Here is an 18172-nt window from a genome sequence, read left to right on the forward strand (position 1 = left end):
GTGGTAGAGTGCTCACCTAGCACATGCAAGGCACTGAATCTGATCCTCAACACCATGTAAAAATAAGTAAATAAAATACAGGTTAAAAAAAAAGAAAGAGAAAAAGAGTACATGAGATAAAATATAATCAGATGGGACCACACTTTTGGAAGGCCTTAAAAGTTAGGCCAAGAAATTTGTACTAGATATAATGAGCAGAAGTGATCAGGAGTCCTTGAATATAGAGATTAAAAGAAAGGGCTAAAGGTGTTGATGTCTTGAACAAAATTATCACTGGGGAGATGAGCTGGTGTAGAGAAACCAAGTTCATGTTCACAACCAGTGGGACAGCAGCTGAGAGAACTCTGTGATCTGATGTAGGGAAAACAGTTTGGCATCAGGTCAGGAACCTCAAAGTGAACCAGTATTCTCTGACCTTCAGAAACCTGGTTCTCTTTCTGTATTCCCTGGTTCCATTACTGATAACATCATCAAGCCAGCAATCAAGTCTGGAACATCAAGTCACCTTTGATTCCTTGACTAACATTCCTTTACCCCTAGAGTAGCAGTTCATCAGGGTTAAATTTCATAAATATGTCTTCTCGTCTTTCCCACCAGTATGGCACATTTGATATAGATATAGGTGTTTTAGTTTTAACTGCTTTATCGAGGGGTCATTGGCATATAATAAATAGCATGGAGTTAGTTACAATTTGATAAGTTTTTGAAAATGTAAAACTTATAATGCCCCTGTGAAGTAATCACAAAACTGAGTATATCCATTACCTATCACCCTCAAAAGTCTTTTCTGCTTCTTTGTATTTCCTCCCTCCTGGCCCTCATTTCCATCCCTAGGCAACCACTAATCTTCTTTTTGCCTCTCTAGGTAGGTTTGTTAGTGTTTTTAGAATTTTTTTTTTACAAATGAATTATGTATAGTTGTTGCCCATTATTCACAGATACCATAGTTGTGAATTTATCTGCCCAGTAAAATTTATTTGTAACTCCAAAGGCAACACTCATTGGCATTGTCACAGTCATTTGTGGACATGCAGAAAATTTGAGTTTCCCAGTACACACCTTGGTTGAACAAGATTCCTTTTTTTAGTTTCAGTCTTTGTAGTATCACGTTTTTACATTTTTGTGCTTTGTGTTAATGGTTTTGTTACTTAAAATGGCTCCCAAGAGTGATGTAAGCAAGATGGCTAACTAGAGGTGACTACTGCACTTTCTTTTTCACACAAGAATCAAAACAAAGAAAAACAGCTATTTTACTGGAGTGCTGCGTGGACAGAAACATTATGGAGCACAGAGATACATAGCCATCTAAAGAAGGGAACTAAGCACACTGCATTTTTCATCCAGTCTCTCCAGATCAATCTTGAACCAAGGAGGACTTTGCTCAGCAAGGAAAGAAAAAACAAAGAGGCTCTGAGTCCAGTTTGGAAGCTACCAGGTTACACTGCCTGGCCATGTTGTGCTATTCCCTGCTGAGGCACCTGCTGAGTGCCCTCTTAAGACTCTACCACCCAGGATTCTAGAAAGTTGCCCCTGGCAAATCAGCCACCTAAGCCCTATGAACCAGCAGAGTAGCTCCACTTACCCTCCCAAATCCCTAGGAGACACCTGGGCAACCCACCCTGAGTGTCTCCGCCCTGCAAGGGTCATTGGGAGATCATGAGGTGGCCTTGCCCATGCTCCTGCTGCTCTGAAATCAGATAGACACCTTCAATCTCAGGAAGCAGCTGTGAAGCATGTGCTGAGTAGCTTTGTCTGCAGAGCCCCTGGAAGAGTTGAATGCCTACCCATCCATGATCCTGAGAAGCAGGCTTCCCTAAAGGCCCAGCCTATCTGGAAAACAGCCAAATATCCCCTTCCCACTAGTTCCTGGAAGGAGCTAGGCAGTTTACCCTGAGCATTTGGTTTCTAGAGATCTTGAGAATTCATCTGCATAGCCCTCAGACATTGACAGGTGCACAGTTTTGGCCCATTGGTGAGGCCTATCCCCATGCAATCTTCAAACACTGATGGATACCTTGTTACCAGGCACACTGTGCTGTACTCATGTGAGTCCACAATGGTAGCACTCTTTCCATGCATCCTGTAGAAACTGATGGGCATTCAGAGCTGCCAGAAAACAGGCTCCACCTAAAATATCTGATCCCAGCTGGTAGTACAAGCCCACAACCTCTGCAGCCTAAGCCACTGAATCATTTGCAGACAATGCTGATGTTGAGTACAGCTAAAGAAGCTGCACAAACACTGCATATAACATCTACCTGGAATCAAAGTCAAAATAGCCTGTCCAAGGTCCTAAGACATACGACCAAGAGAAAATCTGTTACTCTGAAAGCCACCCAATAAAATTGATCGTCACTTCATCAACCAAGTGCACAAGTATTAAAGTAAGGACACAGGAAGTATGGAAAACATAAAAGGTAATATGATGTCTACAAAGAAACAGATGCTATATAAAAGGAAATCAATAGATTGCCTGACAAAGAATTCAGAAGAATGATTTAAGAAACTTAATGAGAAAAGAGAATACAGACAGACAATTCAGTGGAATTAGGAAGATCATCACTATGAACCAAACGAATTTGGAACTAAATAACTGAAGTTTTTTTTTTTTTTTTTTTTTTTTTAAAAAAAAACATGGTTAAGAGCTAAACAGCATAACAGATCAGGCAGAAGAAAGGATTTCTGAGCTTAAAGAAAGGTCTTTTGAAATAACCTAGTCAAGTTCAAAAAAAATTTTTTTTTTAAGCCTCTTAGGATTTATGAGATGCCATTAAGCAAGTCAGTAGAAGGGGAAAAGGCATACAAAACTATTAGGTGGAGTAATTGCTATAAACTTTCTAAGTCTTAGAAAAGACAGACTATCCACTTCAGGAAACTCAAAAAAACCTTACTACATTTGACAAAATAAGAGCCTCTCTGAGGCAAATTGTGGATATATATGCACCTAACACTGGAGCACCCAATTATATAATGTTGATTATTAGATATAAAAGGAAAAATGGACTTCATACAGTAATAGTGGGAGACTTCAACTTTTATCACTGAAAATAGTATCCACTTGAATCAACAAAGCAACTTTAGAATGGAACACTACTATAGACCAGAAGCCAAATAAAATCAGATGGAAAAAGAAGACGTTACAACTAATAACAAACATATGAACACTGGGATCCCATATGACCAAATATATACCAACAAATTGAAAACCTTAAAGAAATGTACAAATTTCTTGACAAATATAACCTATCAAAATTAAATTATGAGGCATAGAAAATCTGATAACAAGTAACAACAATGAATCAGTAATAGAAAGTCTCCCATCAAAGAAAAGCCCAGGACTGGATGATTTCACTTCTGAATTTTACCAAAAATTTAAAGAAGTAATGCCAATTCTCTATTCCAAGGTTTCCACAGTAAGGGGTTTCAAACTCATTCTGTGGTGCCAGCATCATCCTAATACCAAAACCAACAACAACAAATAAGAAAGCTATAGACCAATATTTCTGATTAACAGATGCAAAAAATGATCAATAAAACATTACCAAACTGAATTTAATAGGACATAAAAATTATACACCATGATTAATTGGGATTTATTCCTGGGATGCAAGGATATTTCAACATATAAAAATCAATTAATGTGTAATATAGCAACAGAATAAAGGACCAAAATTGTGTGATCATCTCAACAGATGCAGATAAAGCATGTGATAAAATTTAACATTGCTTTATGATTAAAAACCCCTCAAAAAATTAAGTGTAGAAGGAATGTTCCTTAACACAATAAGTGCTATATGTAACAAACATAATGAATGGAAGAAAGCTGAAATCATTTCCTTTAAGGTCAGGAACAAGTCAAGGATGTCCACTTTCACCATTCTCATTTAGTAAAGTATTGGAAGTTTAGCCACAGCAGTAAGGCAAGTGAAAGAAATAAAGGGCATCTAAATCAGAAAGGAAGAAACAGTCAAATTATCCCTGTTGGCAGACATGATTTTATGTATAGAAAAACCTAAAGACTCCACCAGAAAACTGTTAGAAGTGACAAATGAATTCAGTGAGGTTGCAGAGTACAAAATCAACATATAAAAAACCTAGTAGCCTTTTTATGCACTGTTATGGTTTGAATCAACAAAGAAACTTTAGAATGAAACACTACTATAGACCAGAACACTACTATAGACCCAAAAGCTCATTTGTGAGATAATGCAAGAAGGTTTGGAGGAGAAATGATTAGGTTATAGCCTTAACCTAATTAGCAAATTAATCCCTAATGGGAATAACAGTGATGACTGGAGGCAGGTGGGGTGTGGCTGGAGGAAGTTGGTTCATTAGGGGCGTGTCTGTGGAGTATACATTTTATATCTGGAGAGTAGAGTCTGTCTGTCTGTCTCTCTCTCTCTCTCTCCTTCCTGATCATCGTGTGAGCTGTTTCCCTCCACCACACTCTCCCACCATTATGTTCAGCCTCACCTTGAGCCCCTAAATAAATTTTTCCTCTTCTAGCATTGTTCTGGTCGGGTCCTTTCATCATAGCAGCGGAAAAAGCTGACTAAAACAGCACCAATAACAAAATTGCTGAGGAAAAGGACTCAAGGAAAATAATTCCATTCACCATAGCTACAAAATAAATAATCAGAACACCTAGAAAATATCAAAGGAAGTAAACGATGCATACAACAAAAACTACAGACACTGATAAAAGAAACTGAATAGTAAAAAAAAAAGAAAAACAGAAAAGATATCACATGTTTTTTAATTGCAAGAATGTTAAAATGTCCATATTACCCAAAGTGATTTATTTCAATTCCTATCAAATATCGATGCCATTGTCCACATAAATGGAGAAGGAAAAAAAAAAAAAAAAAAACTAAAATCTGTATGGAGCCCCAGAAAACCCCAAATAGCCAAAGCAGTCCTGAGCAAAAGCAATAAAGATGTAAGTATTATGATACCTGAGTTAATATGAAGCTATAGTATCCAAAACAACATATTGGCATAAAAACAAGCTAATGGAACAGAATAGAGAAACCAGAAATAATGCCATGTATTAATAGTCAACTGATTTTCAAGGACAGCAAGAACATACATTGGAGGACCCCAAAAGCACAGTCAGCAAGTTTTACTGACAAATGGGATTACATCAAACTAAGAGGCTTCTGTAAAGGAATCTTTAGAATGGGAGAAAACTTGTAAACTATTCATCTGGCAAAGGATTAATTTCCAGAATATATGAGGAACTCAACAGCAAAGCATAATCTAATTTTAAAATTTATGAAAAACCTGAATAGGCATTTCTCAAAAGAGAATATACAAATAGCCAATAAATATATCAAAAAATGTTCAGTATCACTGATTATCAGGGAAATGTAAATCAAAACCACAATGAAATGTCATTTCCAATTAGAATGACTATTATCAAAAAGACAAATGTTGGCAAGGATGTAGAGAAAGGACTCTCATAAACTAGTGGTGAGATAGTAAACTAATCATTATGAAAAACAGTAGAGGTTCTTCAAAAACAAGCATCTACTTGTGTCAGCACCATTTATTAAAAAAGACTAACTGGAGCTGGGGTTGTGGCTCAGCGGTAGAGCACTTGCCTAGCACTGGTGAGGCCCTGGGTTCATTCCTTGGCATCACATAAACAACAACAACAACAAATAAAATAAAGGTTAAATTCTTAAGGAAAAAAAAATACTGTCCTTTCTCTTCCAAACTTTGAACCTTTATTGAAGATAAATTGGCCATATATGTAAAGTACCATTTCTGGACTCTCCCAACTATTGTCCTAGTCTGCTCATCTATTTGGTATCATGATAATATTGGCCTCTGACATTGTTTTGTAAAGTAGTCCATCCCAAATAGAATTTTTATAGAATTAGTGTCTTTTTTTTTAATATTTGGTAAAATTTATCAATGAAGCCATTTGGCCCTGGGGTTTTCTATCTAAGAAGGTTTTTAGCTATAGATTACTTTTCTTTAATAGCTATAGGGCTATTCAGGTAATTTCTTTATTATTTCCTTTCTTCTTATTCTTAAGGTAAAAGCTGAAGTTCTTAACTTGACATCTTTTTTTTCTAAAAGGCATTTTAGTAATATAAGTTTCCTTCTCAGTACTTCTTTAGTTGATATGGTTTCATTTTAAATTTCAAATAAATTTTTTTTTTTTTATTTCTTCAGTTTCACAAGTTATTTAGACATGCATTTTAGTTTCCAAATGTGCTGGAATTTCCCACATATCTTTCATTGATTTCATTCCATTTGATTAGAAGACATACTTTTTATAGCTTGAATCCTTTTAAATTTATTGAGATTTATTTTTTGAGGCATATAATCCATCTTGGTAAATATTTTGTGTACACTTACAAAGCATGTATATTGTTATTGGGTGGAATATTCTATAAATGATAACTAGATCAGATTAGTTGATAGTGCTATCCAATTCTTTTATATCCTTACTTATTATTTCTTTACTTGTTCTATCAATTATTGATAGATGGATATTGAGATCTGTAATTATAATTGCAAATTTTTCTATTCTTGCAGTTCTATCAAGTTCTGCTCTATGAATTTGGGATTGCTATAACTTCATGATGAATTTTTTTATTATTATGAAATAACCTTCTTTATTCCTGGTGATACATTTTGTGCCCTAAGATTTGCTTTATCTGATAGTAAGATAATCACTTCAGCTTTCCATTCATTAGCATAGTATATATTCTTCATCCTTTTACTTGTAAACAATTTATATCATTTAGGGTGTTTCTGGTGGGCACTGTATTGTTGTTTATTTTTTAATCTAATCTGATAATTTCTGCTTTCTGTATTATTTAGACCGTTCACATGTTATACAATTCCTAATCTGTAATCTATTTTCTTGCTTTTTGTGTTCAATTTGTCCCATCTGCTCATTGTTTATTTTTCATTTGGATTTATTATTTTTTTCTGGTCTCCATTTTAACTTCTTTGTTGGCTTATTAGCTGTAACTCTTTTTTTTTAATATTTGTTTTTTAGTTGTAGTTGGACACAATACCTTTATTTTATTTATTTATATGTGGTGCTGAGGATTGAACCCAGGGCCTCGTTTGTGCTAGGTGAGCACTTTACTGCTGACCACAACCTGAGCTCCAGCTGTAACTCTTTAGTATTATTTTAATGGCTGCTTTAGGGTTCATTGTATACATTTATCACAGTCTATTTTCAGGTGATATTATACAACATGTATAAGAACCTTACCTTTCATTTTTCCTGCCTGTCCTTTATGCTATTATTGTCAAACATTTTACTCCTATGTATATTATAAACCCCACCATGCATTTTTTAGTTTAGATAGATGATCATCTTTTAAAACTATTTTAATAAAAACAATTTTATCTTTTCCTATAGCTACCATTTCTGGTAAACATCTTACCTTTTGGTAGATGTAGATTTCCATTTGGTATCATTTTTCTTCTGTTTGATGGACTTTTAAAAACATTTTGTAGTACTGATTTGCCAGTAAAGAATTCTTCCAACTGCTGTATGTCTGAAAACATCTTTAGTTCACCTTTAGATCTGAAATATATTTTCACTGGATAAAGGATGCTAGGTTAAAGGGTTTTGTTTTGTTCTTTTTCTTTTCTGGTGCTGGGGTTTGGTTTGGTTTTTGTTCTTTTTCTTTTATGGTGCTTGGGATTGAACCCAGGGCACATATGGTAGGCAACTGCTCTACCACTGAGCTTCCTCCCCAGCCCAAAAGTTTTTCTTTTCAGCATTTTAAAGAACTTGCTCCACTGTCTGCTAGCTTGCATTATTTAACAAAGAATCTGCTGTCATCCTCTTCTGTATATAATGTGTCAATGCTTTAAAATTTACGTCTATGCTGACTTTAAACAATTTGATGATGTGTGACTTGGTGTACTTTGTGTTTCATGTTCTTGGGTTTGTTGAGCTTCTTGGATCTACAGGTTTAAAGTTTTCTTCAAATCTGGCAAATTTCCAGTTATTATTTCTTCACATATTTTTTGTCTTCCTATTTCCTGTCCTTTAGAATTCCAGTTGTATTTGGCTTCTTGAAATTGTCTTTCAATCTTTTTAACTCTTTCATTTCAGTTTCTCTTGCTGTATCTTCAAGTTCACTTTTCTTTTTTCATTTTTCCCTTAATATCTAATCTACCATTAATCTCATACACTATTTTTCATCTTCAGCATTTTACCTCTAAATGTTTAATTTAGACTTTTTTCTTTAATGTCTCCAAATAATGTACTCAGTCTTTCCTCTGGCTTCAAGACAGTCATAGAACTCACCTTATACCTGTCCCTAAGGGGTCACTGTCTGATGTCCAGTGTCCTAAAAGCCATTGTTTATATATTTTGTCAAATATTTTTATTCAATTCAGGATGGAGGGCAAATATGGTCCCTGTTTCTGACTTGGTCTAATTTTCTTCTTTATGGTTCTGTGATTTGATTTTCTAAAAGGAATTTTATTGGGCTTTTGTTATATTAAAAACAAAATGATAAGGTTTCTTTTGTTTCAATTTTAAAGTTGCTTTAACATGAAAATAGGCATTTTATAAAATGTAAGTCTTGCTGTACTTTTCAGTGTATTAAATCAGTTTTATAATTAAAATAGGCATATTTTAAGCTTAGAAAAAACAAGCAAGGAAGAAATGACTACCTGGACAAATAGGAATAACTGCCAGAGTCTACATGGGAAGTTCTATCCTGACCCTTTAAGCACAAAATGGCTTCTATTATCCTCACTGTTCTGCTGCATAAGAAAGAAATAATAAAGTACAATAGAAAACAAAGATTCTCCTACTCATTGCCCTAGAGCTTTGGCATAAGAGCTGATCTCAATTAATCTTGAAAGTGAATCTGAAAATATGCATGTTGGGTTGAACATGGTCAGGTTTTCCTTTGATACTCTCTGCCCCAACAGAGCATTAAAATGTCAGGCCTGTTCTAATTTGGGTTAAAGAACATCTTGCTCTACTTTTGTTGCAGTTCAGATAATTTTAGAATATATATGGATTCATTCTTACTTTATAGTCATCCACTAACTTTAAAAAAAATTGAGTACATTGAAAGAAATTGGGGTTTGAGACAAGGCTTATAAAATTCCTTTAATTGTCTTAGTTTTTGATTTATAGGGTAACTTCATTTCAATTATAGGTTCAAAGCCATTTCTTCAAAGGACTAAACTTATCCTGAATTATAGCTGTATAATAACACTACCAATTCTCATTTATTTAGATGAAGAACTAGTGGATGTTTCTGCATCTGTCTTACCAGAATTAAAAAGAGAAACATATGGCAAGATTCAAGTATGTGCAAAACAGAGGCTGGCTCGTTATGGTTCCTTTAACACAGTTCAGACTTCTGAGAGGATACAGAGGAAAGTGAGCTCAGAACCCAGCAGCCCGTGCAGAGAACAAGGTATCTGCCCTACATGACCCATGGAATCCATCGGTTGCCATGTAATTGTAGCCCTCCCCACATGCTAGCATTCTAAAATGATCTGACTCTAGATCTTGCCTGTTTTTTCAGAAGTCTGCTTTTCATTTGCCTGAGGTACAATAATTATTGACAGCAAAGGAGATGCTGACTTCACAGTATATGGACATTTCCCCATGCCTGAAATAGATCTGGTCACTTGATCAATTGGTTTGCCATAGTAGACCTATTCAATATATCTCAGAAATTCAAAGCACTGATTTGGTTTGATTTCCTTACTAATTATTAATGAGATTTGAATTCACCATTAACAGCTAGCTTCTGGAAACTTCCTTCTGAATCAAAACCAGAACATATTTGAGATAGTCTTATAATTCTTGAACTATGAGTAATAAATTCTGTTTTATGTAATTAGTATGCATAAATCCCTTATTGTAAATCTTCATTTTCCTTTTCAGGATCAGGTGGCTATTCCTTAGAAATTGGAAGTCTAGCAGCTGTCTACAGACAGAAAATAGAAGACAATTCACAGTAAGTACTCTTTAAAAACTCAGAGTGCATTCTTTCTATTTTGTACTATTAATTTTTGACAAAATTGAAATGCTACTCATCAAAAGATAAAATTTAAGTCATCATTTTTATTAGAATTGCTGTACCCTGGGGCTGGGATTGTAGTGGGCTCAGCAGTAGAGTGCTCACCTAGCACATACAAGGCCCTGGGTTTGATCCTTGACACCACATAAAAGTCAACAAATAAAAAAAAGGTATTGTGACCAACTACAACTAAAAAATAGTTTAAAAAAAGAATTGCTGTACCCAACACTTCAAAACATAGCATCTGGGACATGAAAGTGTGAAAAATTCATCCCCTAAGCTATGATAGGATGTAGGGAACAAAATTAAAAGATAATATACTGGGGGGAAAAAACATAAAACAAAAAAACAAGTCACTATACTAACATGACACTGGGAAATGATGCATCTTCATCCCGTAAATCACTTTGTGACCACCATAGCTAACTTTGTTTACTAATTCCCAGGTCTTATCTGAGCCAAGGTCAGGAAGCAGAGGGACAAAATCTGATTAGTTTCACTGTCATGATTTGTCCAAATAGAATAGTAAAAGGAAACACCATTCATAAGAAGAACTTGAGTATAGGTCAGGTTGGCAAGAAGCATTGAACTCCAGGTGGAAGAGTTTGGATTCACTAGATAGTAAAGAACTATTGCAGGTTTAGTAAAGAAGAACCTTCTGGCTGCTTTGAGTAGGTGGGATTGGAAGAAGATCAGATCACAGAACAAGCTTTGTGTTGGTTCTGGTTTGCTGTGGTGCAGATCTAAGCCAGGTCAGCTAGAGATTGAAAGGAAGGGAAATCAGTGTAAGACAGAGTCAGCAAGACTTGCTCAAAAGACAGAGATGACAGAAAGAACATCTGGGGGCAGGTGGTGGTGATGTTGGTGGAGATGGGATTAAAGCAACTGGCTGGGGTTGGTTGGTGGTTGATACCCTCCATGTGGGCTAGTTGAGTTTCTCAACTGAGTAATATGAATTCCTCACTTAGGGAGGCCATGGCTAAAGAGATGTTCTCATCTCTGCAGCCCTGAGTGCTCCATTTTGTTCCCAGCAATAAAATGGATGATAAGAAGGTGGACAAAGTGGGTCTTAACAATTCCATCAGAAGGGCTGGAGAAAAATCCCTATCTTTTGTTCACCATTTCTTGAACAATTTCCCTCATCCCTTTCTAAAAATGTACTAACAATGCAAATATGCTTTTGAATATTTGGAGTTTTTTATGATAGAGACAGAAGCATCACTTATAATCTCATATATTAATGGATCCTAACTTTGGACATATACTGTCTTGAATTCTGTAGTAATACTGAGAAGAGTGAAATGAGAATGACAAAGTAATCATTTAGTAAATAATCTTATTTCCTTACTCACTGCCCACTTCATTTGTTTCACACTGAATTTGAGACAAATTCTTTCTTTAAATCAAACTCTGCCCAAGATCTCTTTGAGTGACTGAGAACACAAGCTTTGCCATCAAACATGGTATAATGCACATCTTCACCACTTTAGAGCTAAGTTGCCTTAGGCAGGTTGATTAAACCTCTGAGTTTCAGTTTTCCTCACTATTAAAACGGGTGGGGGGTTGGGAGAGAATAAGAATAGCTACTATTGTAATAATTGTATAAAATGTTCAATACTGTGCCAATCATAAAAGTATCATCTGAGAGTCCCTAACAGCTCTTCCCACATCAGCACCCCCTCTCCAACCCTAACCATCCATGCATAGTGTGCCTGCTCTTCTGCCTTGGGAAAAGCTAACGTAAGCTCAGGGAGTATATTTGAACACCACCCTGAGCAGTACCTCACTCCTGATTTGTAGGGCTCTCTTAAGTGAAGAGTCAAGAGCTGGTAGAATGTGGTAGTTGATGGTACTCATTATGTTTCTTTTTATTACAGGGCAAAAGCCTTTGCCAGTAAGAGAGTGGTGCCTCCAGCAAGCAGCTTGGACCCTGTCCTTCCTGTTGACTCAGACTATTGTGTTAATCCTTTAGCCCACCAAGTATTTTCTGTTGCTCAAACAGACTTGCAGGCTTTCTCCATGCAGAATGGTCTCAATGGAAAAGTTGGTGTCCCGCTTACTTCCCCAACCTCTGACATGGAGAGCTTGAAGCCTGCTCTAATTGCCGGGCAGCCCCTGGTGTATGTGCCCTCTGCCTCACTGTTCATGCTGTATGGGAGCTTGCAGGAGGGACTGTCCCCTGATTCTGCATCAGAAATAGACAGCAGAAGCTCAGAAGTTCCTGCTGCATCAGAGCCTTCATTCACACCCTCAGCTCAGAAGCGCCTCTGTGTAGAGAGGAAGCTGCAAGAGGATGAGCCCGCTGCTAAAAGACAAAGTCAGGAATTTGAAGATAGCCCCTTATCCCTTGTCATGCCCAAGGTAAAGGAATATGGGTAGATGTGTCTGGTGATTTCCCATTATCCCTGAGCTTCTTAATATAGACACACAGATACTAATAGCCAATAGAATCTGGAATATAAGGATATTTCATGTGTCACTTATATCAATAATTAAACTCTGAACTGGCTCCCCCAAAAATCTTGCCACAAAATAGTACTGTAAGAAAGAAGAAAACAACCTATCCATTAACTTACCCATAGTGCAATCACTGCTAACCTGTTTGCATATTTCTTCCCAGTCTTTTTATATGCGATTAACAAAAAAAAAAAGAAATCAAGCTGGAATCCCTGCAATAATCAGCTCAGTCCAGGATGCAGCTGAGTTCAGAGTCAGGAACATGGGTGCTAGCTGATTAGCTGTGCCCTTACTTGGTTGGTTCTCTTTACTGCCCAGTGAGTCCATTTGCATAGCTACAAAATTAATAAAAAACAAAAATATGAGCTTTCCACATTCCCCACTTAGTAGCCATGCAGAGGTTAATGAGATGTGCCCAGTAAAATATGAAGCAGAAGGATGTCCTTAGAGCAGTTTTCAGGAGTCAGCTGGGCACACTGCATGGAGGTCATTCCATTAATTATGAACCTTTCTTTTCTACTCTTGCCAGGATGAATTTTCCTAATTTTGTTTATAGCTTGGGGTTGCGGATCCGAAGTGAAAGACTGACAAACACGTGTTAGACCACTGATGTGGCTTTGAGCCAGGCCACAGTTCTTAGAAAGCCACATGAGACTGCAGCATCAACATCCTTTTTGTGTTAACAGCTCAGAAAATTATTTCATAATCTAAACACCAGGGCCAGATTTCCATTACTAAAATCTTTATCATTTCTAACTGAGGAGTCATAAGTCTATAGATAGACATGGCATTACATCCATCTTCACGCTATTCCTATAAATAGGATGAAAAGAACATACACAAGTCATTGAGGCACACAGCTGTGTTGTACTTTTTTTGTTTTTGTATTAGGTATTTTGACAAACCATTATAAGACTGAGTACTGGAATTTTGACTTGCTTTTCTGCTTCCTGGTTTGGTTATGCTTAGAAATCCTCAGGTTCCACAGACCTTGCGTCTCCCAAGTCAACGGGAAACAGGGGATCTATGCCCCTGGAAGATGCTCATGTGAATAGTCAACTCCTTGTTGCAGAAGAGGTTTCAGGAAAGGCTGCAGCAAACTGCTTCACTTCTGCTGAGTGTGGAAATCCTTCAAAAAAAATAGATACTGAAAAGCCTTCAAAAGAAAATGAAAGCACCAAAGAGCCCTCTTTGCTGCAGTGTCTTTATGTGCAGTCTCCAGCTGGTAAGAGATGTCATCATGTCTTAAAGAGTCCCTGTGGGATTTGGATCATAAATTGAATTTTTAAATTTTTGTCTGTGTCATCTGACCAAAGAAAGAAGTTCATTGAGTTGGCTGCTACCTATTGCCATTTTACTTTCAGCCTCCTTGTTTTCTTCATGTATAAAATGAAGGATGAGGCTGCTCTGCTTCACCAACAGCAGGAAAACAGTTAGGGCGAATGATTTTTTTAAAAATTCGTTAGAATTTTTTTGTTTAAAAATCAAAACAAATTTAAAAGATTTTATTTTCAGAATTTGGGCATTGGTTAAGAGTAATAGTGTGAATCTATTGGCCATTGTGTGCAGCTAGGTTCTGTCTCTGGAGGGCTTGACATTTAAAACCACTTATAATCTGAGAGAACTTAAGTATTCAGCCATCATTATCTGTAAAACACCAGTAATAATAGCACCTGTTTCATAAGAGTACTGTGAAAATTGAATTAGATTTAATAATAAGTCTAAAGGATCTAAAATAATAGTGTCTGGTACTTAGAAAGACTTAGTCAAATGCTGTTACTGTTTTGAATTAAAGCTGAATTACAATAGGAACTTAATTTTTAAGATATGTTCTTTGTACGATAAAGCTAGTCTCTACATGCACAGAAGTATATGCAGAGACTTGACTCTCGGTTTCTTGGTGGCTTAAACCTGACCTTCCAGAACAGATTAGGTAGGCCTTAGTCCATTACCCACTTGTCGTTTCTTGAGCTCTGAGTGCTTACTTTAAGCACAGTCATCAGTGTTGGTGACACTTTGATTAGCAGAAACAGACTCAGCCAATGCTGAATGAAAATTATATCCCAGCATAGGAATTTTGTACTTTTTCTCAGCCATAGACCATTGTATAGCCTGGAGAGATCTGTGGATTCTCTTCAAAATGTTTACAAATGCAGAGAATTGAATACATAGAATTACAAAGAACCAATTATATTAAAATAAAGAAGAAAAATAATATTTGAAATTATTTGTAGCAATAAAAAGAACTGGTAGCAAGTCTAAAATTACCATTTTTTTCAAAGTTGTGATGAGTTAAAATCATCCCAATAACTATAAAGAAATATGAACATCTTTGTAAATACTGTTGTAATTTGTTGCCTGTGATCATCGAGGGAAAGATAAATTTTTAGTTAGAAATTCATAAAAATAAAGATATGCTTTTTCCCATCCAAGTTTCACTTTCCTCCTTGAGTTCAGTGGTACTCACGTTAAGAACCTTCCACAGGCATGACCTGCATTTTCATGCAAGTAATTTGGGGGTACAGTCTTGGCCACCAGTGTGAAGGAGCCATGTGGGCTAGAAGAGCAAAGAGAAGGCATTTGACCTGATCAGGTGGGGGAAGCTTCCACCATTCGCTGATTTATCGGGGACTCCCATTTGAAAGGGCCATGAAGAATGTCAGCAGGAGTGGAACCTTTATGTCATGTTGATCTTCACTTTGTTATTCTTGTTTCAGGAATCAATGGTTTCAATGTGCTCTTATCTGGCAGTCAAACTCCCCATGCTATGGGACCATCCTCAGGTCAGCTGCCATCCTTCAGCGTTCCTTGTATGGTCTTACCATCTCCGACTCTGGGCCCTTTTTCTGTTCTCTATTCTCCCACGATGCCCAGCCCGATTTCTTCTGCTCCTGGCACTCTCCCAAATACGGTACCTGTGAGTTTCAGCTTGCCTGGCCTTGGATCTACAGCACATCTTCTTCTCAGCCCTGCAGCCATGGTCAATCCAAAGTCCTCTACGCTTCCTTCTGCAGACCCTCAGCTTCAGAGTCAGCCCTCTCTGAACCTGAGTCCAGTGATGTCAAGGTCACACCACCTCATCCAACCTGACTCTCCTGTGTACATGGGTCATCCAGTCTCAGCAGTACAACAGGTGAGGCCTGATGGTTCTGTCACTGTGGTGGGGTGTCTACATTTAGTTAGCTTTCACTTTAGCCACATGGCTACAGGACAGAGGTGTTACTGGCTTCCACTGTGAACCCACAGTTATCTGCTTATTATATATGAGATATAAGGTAGGAGATCCTATATTTTCAAGACAAAAGTAATTTTTTCAGTTGTCATTCTGTATCCTAGAATTAGAAGGAACCTATTTAGGCATAGTTAGGGGAGATTTTTGAGGCATGCCACATACTTAGATGATTTCAGTGATCTCCAGGCTTTTATTTCATTAGGTCATTTAAGAAGACCATCTTAAATTTTAATCGTTCAGGTATAGAAACAATCCAGAGAAACAGACTTGATACTAAATCTTGTCATTTCTTGAGCTCCAAGTGCTTACTCTAAGCGTAGTCATCAGTGTTGGTGACACTTTGATGAGCAGAAACAGACCCAGCCAATGCTGAATGAATGATTCTTAACATCAATCATTTCTTCAAGAATGTGATATCTAGATATCTACCTATATAAATACTCTAAAAATGTACATATGTAATCCATACAAGTTCATCAGAACTGTATTTGTCCCTCAAATGCCATTTGTAGTTGTCATTAAACATCTCTTTGGAGTGATTACTTACTCTCCTAGAAAAAATAATGTTGTTTTGTTTTGGTTTTGGGGGAGGGTACCAGGGATTGAACAAGGGCACTTGACCACTGAGCCACATCCTCAGCCCTATTTTGTATTTTGTATTTTATTTAGAGAAAGAGTCTCACTGAGTTGTTCAGTGCCTCGCCTTTGCTGAGGTTGGCTTTGAACTTGCCATCCTCCTACCTTAGCCTCCCAAGCCACTAGAATTACAGGCATGCGCCACTACACCTGGCATAAAAGTAATGTTTGACCAAAATTATTTTAGACAAGTTATTTAAAGGCTCAGAAGCTTGCTAGGTATTGAAATAATCATGTTGGTTTTTAAATAAGATGATTATAGCATGACTTAAACTTTTTTCCTCCAATGCTGGGGATTGAACCTTGGACCTCACGTATGCTGAGTAAGCATCTACCACTGAGCTGTGTTCCCAACCCAACAGGCCTTTTTGATCACCAGTTACAAGCTGGGCACTGATCAAGTCAGTGAAGATATAGCAATAAACAAGCTTTTCTTCTTTGCCTTTTAGGGTACATTAAGGGAACAAATATTTAACATTTCACATGAATGATAATAAGTGTTAGCAAGTACATGAATACCACACATGTACACTTATTATCTACTTCAGTGTTCTTTACAAAGGTCATCTCAGTTAATTCTTACAGATCTCTGAAGTTGGTGGTTTTATCATCCTCACTGCACTGAACTGAGAGACAGATGCCCAAAGTCACCCACCTCAGGATGGGAGACTAGACCCTGGCTCTAGACCCTGACCACACTTGGAACCTTTTGGTAGGCCGCCTTTCTGCACTCAAAGTAAACATCAGCCTAATGTCCAGTTGTGGCCAGGATTGTGAAAAACACAAGTTGGAATCATGTGATTGGAAAGCACAGGAGGGGATACCTGCACAGGGCCATGACAGGTCAGGAAAGGGCTCCCAGCCTAGAGACTGTTAGATTGATTTCACTTTTGGTTTTGCTCTTTTTATTCAGTCACCTGCTCCAGTGACCCCCAAGAGTACCCGACGCACACATCGTGAAACATTTTTCAAGACACCTGGCAGCCTTGGAGACCCTGTCCTCAGGAGAAGAGAAAGAAATCAGTCACGAAACACCAGCTCAGCCCAGAGGAGACTAGAAATCCCGAGTGGTGGGCCCGACTAACCTGACACCTTGGCAGTGGGTGGGATCCGACCCCCTGAATCACAGGAGATGTCCTAAGTGGAACACGAACCATCCCACCCTCAGCTCGTGTCCTTGGTCCTCTCACCCACTGGTTCTGCTAACTTCCCAGCATCATGGGGCATCTATTAATTATTAACTGTGCGTTCAGTACCAGCTGGAGTTCAGGCTCTGCGTGGTGTCACAGTGAAAGCACTGATAGATAGACTGGCGTGGTTGTGATTCAAATCCTCTGATTGCTGCAGTCAGATCTATTAGGCTACTGGAGCCTTGTGGCTTTCTGAAGGAGGGCTGTCCAGCACTTAACCAGGGTGAGCATTCTTTACATGAGTAAATCTGTGGTGAGAGAACTTTGCAGTTTATAAAAACCTACTGCTTCCTTAAGCTTCATCAGGAAGCTGCCTTCAGTTATGAATCCTATGGTATTATTTATTTTGTTCCTGAAATGGGATTTAGTGCAAAAAGTTTACAACTACAGCTTAACACATTTATTTCAGGGTATGACGACTTGAATGTTTATACTTTTTTCTATAATTTGCCCTGCACTTACTCTACGACCTAGTAATAATGTGGATAAATGTACATACGTGATAAATGTCAAGACCAAAATAACTGTGAATGACACACCTGGCTATAAATGAACTGTGCTAACCCTATCTGTGGGCATGAGAACTAAGGGGAACTAGAAGCCCAATGGCTTCTCAGATAACT

General features: G+C 37.5%; 1 protein-coding gene across 1 annotated transcript in view; it reads left to right on the forward strand.

Moving 5' to 3' along the window:
- Window positions 1–17443, forward strand: part of E2f7 (E2F transcription factor 7) — a 38865-nt gene extending 21422 nt beyond the window's left edge. The window contains exons 7-12 of the mRNA XM_027930361.2: window positions 9240–9422; window positions 9899–9971; window positions 11912–12395; window positions 13461–13716; window positions 15209–15624; window positions 17273–17443. Coding sequence (XP_027786162.2) covers window positions 9240–9422; window positions 9899–9971; window positions 11912–12395; window positions 13461–13716; window positions 15209–15624; window positions 17273–17443 — 1583 coding nt within the window. The remainder of the gene's footprint in view (window positions 1–9239; window positions 9423–9898; window positions 9972–11911; window positions 12396–13460; window positions 13717–15208; window positions 15625–17272) is intronic.
- Window positions 17444–18172: the final 729 nt, after the last annotated feature.

The sequence above is a fragment of the Marmota flaviventris genome, chromosome 3 (genome assembly GCF_047511675.1).
Source record: "Marmota flaviventris isolate mMarFla1 chromosome 3, mMarFla1.hap1, whole genome shotgun sequence".
NCBI lineage: Eukaryota > Metazoa > Chordata > Mammalia > Rodentia > Sciuridae > Marmota > Marmota flaviventris.